The sequence below is a fragment of the Lipotes vexillifer genome, unplaced genomic scaffold (genome assembly GCF_000442215.2).
Source record: "Lipotes vexillifer unplaced genomic scaffold, Lipotes_vexillifer_v1.1 scaffold1209, whole genome shotgun sequence".
Classification (NCBI taxonomy): domain Eukaryota; kingdom Metazoa; phylum Chordata; class Mammalia; order Artiodactyla; family Lipotidae; genus Lipotes; species Lipotes vexillifer.
In genome coordinates this window covers 545444-550677 of record NW_006786251.1, presented here as the reverse complement: position 1 = coordinate 550677, position 5234 = coordinate 545444, and the positions used below count along the sequence as shown (strand labels likewise).

The window sequence follows — 5234 nt, the reverse complement described above, 5'->3', positions numbered from 1 at the left end:
GTGGGATCCTCCCGGACCGGGGCACGAACCCGCGTCCCCTGCATCGGCAGGCGGACTCTCAACCACTGTGCCACCAGGGAAGCCCTCTCGCTATTCTTATGTCACATATTCTCCAAGAGTTTACTCTGACAGACTAAGGACTGGTTTTGCTTAAAGAAAATAATCTAATAGTTATGGCTAAATAATACACAAAATCAACATTAGCTCCAGGATATTTTCAGATTACAGTGTCCACTGTTAAAATATAATACTATTATTAATTTTATGTTCGGAAATACTTATACATAATGAATTACTGTTAACTCTCAACAGTCTGCAAAGGATTACTCAGACCCACTGTCTCTTCAGAGCTCCACCAGGCCAGGTCAGTAGCAGTGTGCCTGAGGGCAGGGCTGGGCGGAAGGAGAGAGGAAGCCTTAATATGCGGAGGGTGTTCGGGAAGGCCTGGGATTCAGGGCATTCGAAGGAAATAAATGTAAATGACCTTTTGTGCCATGATCTAGTTTCCTGTTGTCCATTTTGATAGCCTAGATAATTGTTTCCCTGAGTAGAGAATGTATGTCGCTGATAGTATGCAAGATGACTTTAAATGGGACAATAATTAACATTAATTTATATTTAACTGTTGTGTTTTGGCTGTGCATTAAAAAAAAAAATACACTCAACCTATAAAACTTAAAATTTCTCTGATTCATGTGAAGTAGGATTTGGGGGGCCCAGTTAACATCAACGCTACAAAGCAGTATTGTCCAGCTGACACAGAGCCTCACCTTCATCTTTAATGAAGTGAAATCAAGCCCAAAATTCCTCTTCTACACCCTGATTATAAAAAGTTTCATTCATTTCACAGAGCTCAACTATTTTTGTAAATTGAATAGATTCATTCACCTGTATCCTATTTTTTCAATTTTAATTCAAAATTTAAGCTTAACTCTCATCCTTTGTTTTCTTGTTTATATAGTGATTGAACATGATCCTTGTTTTCCATTAGCAAAATGACGTAAGACTTCCTTTTAAATAAATCTTTGAGCATAAAAGTGAGTCCGCTTAAAAGTATCAGCTCAATGAGCATGCAAATAATATGTGTATATCATAAAAATTGTGACAGTGACTCATGAATGATCAAGATTTGTGAAACCCAGGCATGGATTAGTTGAACTATTGCCTAAGAGAGCTGATCTAAGGGCATAAACCATAGTTAAAAGTTTTGGATTATTTAAAAACCATAGGCCTTAGCTACGTGTTCCTATATGCCACAAAGTAAATTTGCTGTTAGGTAAAAGGTTATCCCATATTACCAGAAATGGCATCGTGAAGAAAGTGCTTAAATTTAAGGTAAAATAAGATTTAAATTTCTATTCTTTAAGGGTATATGCATAGAAAAGTTTTGAAAAACACAGGATACTATAATTAACTCTGGGTAGATAGAATTACAAGTGATAAAAATGTTTTTTACTCATTGCTTTTTGTTTTTAATAATAAACTGCTTGTGAAAAAGACAAATTAAGAAACTGTTTCATTCAGGTGTATACACACTTACCTGTCCAACTAAGTCCCAGGTGATCGGCTACTATTGCCATCCTGATATCTGTCCGTTCACATGGACTCTGTGGACCTACGATTTACAATTTCTTAATTAAAATAATCATCAAGAAAGACACGATACTGGAAAATTGCTTTTAGCAGTATTCAGATTTTACAGAGAGACTACTGCTAACACTGTACACTTAAATGTGTCCTAATCACCTACATGAACACTTCTCTTTTCACATGACTCACTTGATTTTCACCTGCATCAGGCCAAATGGCAGACTACATGGATGCTCAATGTAATGGAATTCAACATGCTGACAAGCTAGCTACTTTACAGTAGTTACAGAAGTGTCGTGTTGGTGAAAACACCACGATGGCATTTCAACATCTGTGCTTTTACTTTGACAGGATCATATCCATTAGCACACTGAAAAAAAAAAAAAAAGTTGCTCATCTTGAATGACACCGATATCTTCAGCATGCTTCCCTAGCTGTCTACAGTGTCGTTGGGTTAAGAGGAAGAAAGAAGAGTATATAGACAGCACGCACAGATGACAATGACAGAATGAGAAACTACGGTTAAGTCACTCCACAGGCAATCACAACGGTTCATGCACTAGGGTCTACGAGTTGGAAAGTGTTTACAAACTATGCTCGTTCTCCAGGATGTGAGCAGAGAGCGCTCGAGAGACCTGACTGCCTTCATTCTCACCAGTCCTCCTACTGCTCCATTTCTCACTGCCGGCCTTTTCACTCTTTGATTTTAAAGGTGCTGCCTCTGTTTTCTTATCTCTAGCAGACTTCGCTGTAACCGAAGGCTGGCCACCCCGGGAAGTCTCGGACAACGACGTGTTTCTTGAGGTACTGTCTTCCTCATCGGACAACTCGGACTGCATCTTTTTGTCTTCTTCCGAGAGGCGGTCCACAAGCTTTAAGGTCTCACCACTAATTCCCTTAAAATATTCAATGGAGTGTTTACATACTTCCTTAAGCTGACTTTTCCTAACTTGAACTGTGGTGGTGGTGGTGGTGGTGGTGGTGGTGGTGGTGGTGGTGACGGTGGTGACACAGGTGGATCTTACCTTTACTGGCAACTTGGATGGAAGCTGTTTGGCCTTGCCTCTCTCTGGCTGCCCCTGCTTTTGTGTAGCACACGGTTTTCTAACTGAACCTGTGTTTTCCCTGTGTGTATTCTTCACTGGAATTCTGGACTTTACATCTACACGTGAAGAAGCAGTAAGGGTTTTGGTTTTCTCAGATTGACTAACCTGCTTCCTTTTACTCACATGAATGTTTGGCATATGATCTGGTGGGAAGAGATCTTTTGGTGAAGTGGCCTTTATGGGAAGTTTGGATTTTCGCCTAATCCCTATCGATTCCTTTGTCTTTTGCTGCTCTCCAAGAACTTTCTGTTTCTCTCTCACACAATGTCCTTGCAGTACCCCTGTCTTTTTTCCTGATGAGCTTTTCACTGGATTAGCTTTCTCTGTGGTACAAGTGGGTGCAGAATGTTCTGTCAGAACTACATGACTTGTAATGTTATCTGTCTGTATAGTGGAAGAATCCAAATTGTTGTTGTTATTAAAGTTATCTTTTTGAAAATCATGTTTTTCTTGGGGCCTAACGCCCATGTGGCTATCGGCTGTATTTGAAATCACTGTTACAGGTTCATTCTCTAATCCCTGACCACTGGTCATCACAGCTTCTATCTTATCTGTCACTTCTCCAGGGCCTTCTTTCTTCAAGGTCATGGTGGATGCAGAAATTCCCATTTTTATAGGCGTGCGCAACTTGGGGTCAAGTTTAGAGGTGTTAGTGGCCGCTGCTGCTGCTTTCTCCTGGGAGCCACTACCGGATGTGCCTTCCTGACACTCTCCGCTGGTCGGGATGCTGGGGTTAGGTTCCACTGTAGGTGCCTCTACATTTCCCTCTAGATTGGTTTCTACAGTGGTGTCCCCTGCCTGTGGCTGTGGTATGGCAGTGACTGTACTTTTATCCCCTTCCCCCGGGTCCCCTGACTTCCCTTCAGAAGTATGCTCACCAATCTGGAAAAATTGGAGCCTCTCTTCCACAAAATCCCTCTTGCTCATGTCAATTGCACCACTGCGAGTCATCTCAAACATTTTTCCTTCATGAAATGGGAAGGGGTTAGGCTCACTAGTAGGGGTACTTTCGTCAGTTGGCGTTCGGGCTGGCGTTGTATCAGGGGTGGTGGCTGGAGAGCGGTCTTCCACAGCCAGACCAAATGGCTTAGTTTCATCTTCCCGTGATTTACTGTCATAAACGTCATCATCCCCTCGGTTATTAGACCAGGGGTCAAAATCTAGACCTTTGGTAGCTACTGTCTTAAAAGGAGTGGCAAATTCTTCGTCTACTTTGTAACTGAAATAAGTATCAGGAAACACTGATCTGTCAGGATGTCTGCCTTCTAGTGTGAAAAACTGGGCCCCCGACTTCTGATCAGTCTTAGCGGGAGTCTTTTCAGATGAAGAGCTTTTGGAAGGCGGCTTCTCTTCATCTGGCCCCACCCTTCCCTCCTCCTCCTGGATAACTTCCAACTTGCTTTGGCTAAAGGAGCGATCAGCTGGCTTCAGAATGCCCTCCGTGTTCCAGACATCTTTCTTCAGCTCCAGGGTCTGACTTGGGAATTTAGAATCACTCTCTGTCAAGCCGTCATCTTCGTCTTGCAGGTCGTAGCCGTCCAGAGAGTCGATCTCTGTGGCATCTGTATCGTGAGAAAACTCTGCCGTGGTGGCAATGGAACACTCTGTGATGGACTGGTCGTTGTTCCCATTCTGGGCCGTTTCATTCTGAGGTGAATCAAGGCCAAGGCCAAATTCAGTATCTTTTCCAGATCCATTCATTTCTGATTCTTTCTGGGTGGAAGCCTTTTCAGCGGAGGCTTTGGATTTTGTCACTTCTTTTTGTTCGTCGTCGACCTCCTTTAACTTGAAGGTGTATTTTTTGACCGGGACTGGTTGATAAAGGGATTCGTCATCGCTGGAGTCACTGATGTCCGCCCCAGGAGGAACTGGGGAAGGCGGCTGCACCCTGATGACCGGTTCCGCCAGCCGGTACTTGTCATGCTCGTCTTGCAGACTGACTTCAATCATGTCAACCTCTCTTTCAGGGAGGTAAGGATGTTTCTTATCGGACTCCATCTGGTCTGCATCCAGCGGTGGAGGAGGGGGAAATTCAATGTAGGCAACTCTGTTAGCTCTGAGTCTTTGGTTAGAGTCTGTGCTCACGCTGCTAGGCGTGTGGCGCCCGACTGCTGCCGTCTCCTCCACTGCAGTCTGCTGTAAGGAGGCTGACCTGGCCTGTCCCTCCTCCTCAGATTCCTCCGAAACCTCGGGAATTGGGCTGGGTTTGCCTGGTATATAAGCTATAAGCGAGTCGGGTGTCTTAGATGTAAATTCATAACTCACTTCCTCTGAACTGGGCGTCTCTGGCGTTAAAGGGCTTTTCCCAGAGCTGTCTAGAAAGGACACTTGCTCTAGAGTATCATCTTCTGGACTAGCTTGGGGAGAAGGGGGTTGCTTTTGCTGTCTAGTCGTATAAAAGGTCCCCCTGGTCTCTTGTACCGTCTTACATTCCTGACTTATGATTTTTTTTACACCTCCTTGTTGTATCTCCTTTTCATACTGCTTCCCCACCTGTACAAAACTGACATAAACAGGTAAAGTTTTTATCTCTTTCCC

General features: G+C 43.6%; 1 protein-coding gene across 2 annotated transcripts in view; it reads right to left on the bottom strand.

The window, feature by feature from the left end:
• ANK3 (ankyrin 3) overlaps nt 1-5234 on the bottom strand; it is a 322709-nt gene that overhangs the window by 22025 nt on the left and 295450 nt on the right. The window contains exons 39-40 of one of the 2 annotated variants that reach the window (XM_007458433.1): nt 2246-5234; nt 1541-1615 (exon numbers count right to left, since the gene is read on the bottom strand). The exon at nt 2246-5234 is cut by the window's right edge and continues 1 nt beyond it. In XM_007458433.1, coding sequence (XP_007458495.1) covers nt 1541-1615; nt 2246-5234 — 3064 coding nt within the window. The remainder of the gene's footprint in view (nt 1-1540; nt 1616-2245) is intronic. The other variant, XM_007458434.1, reaches the window with a different exon arrangement.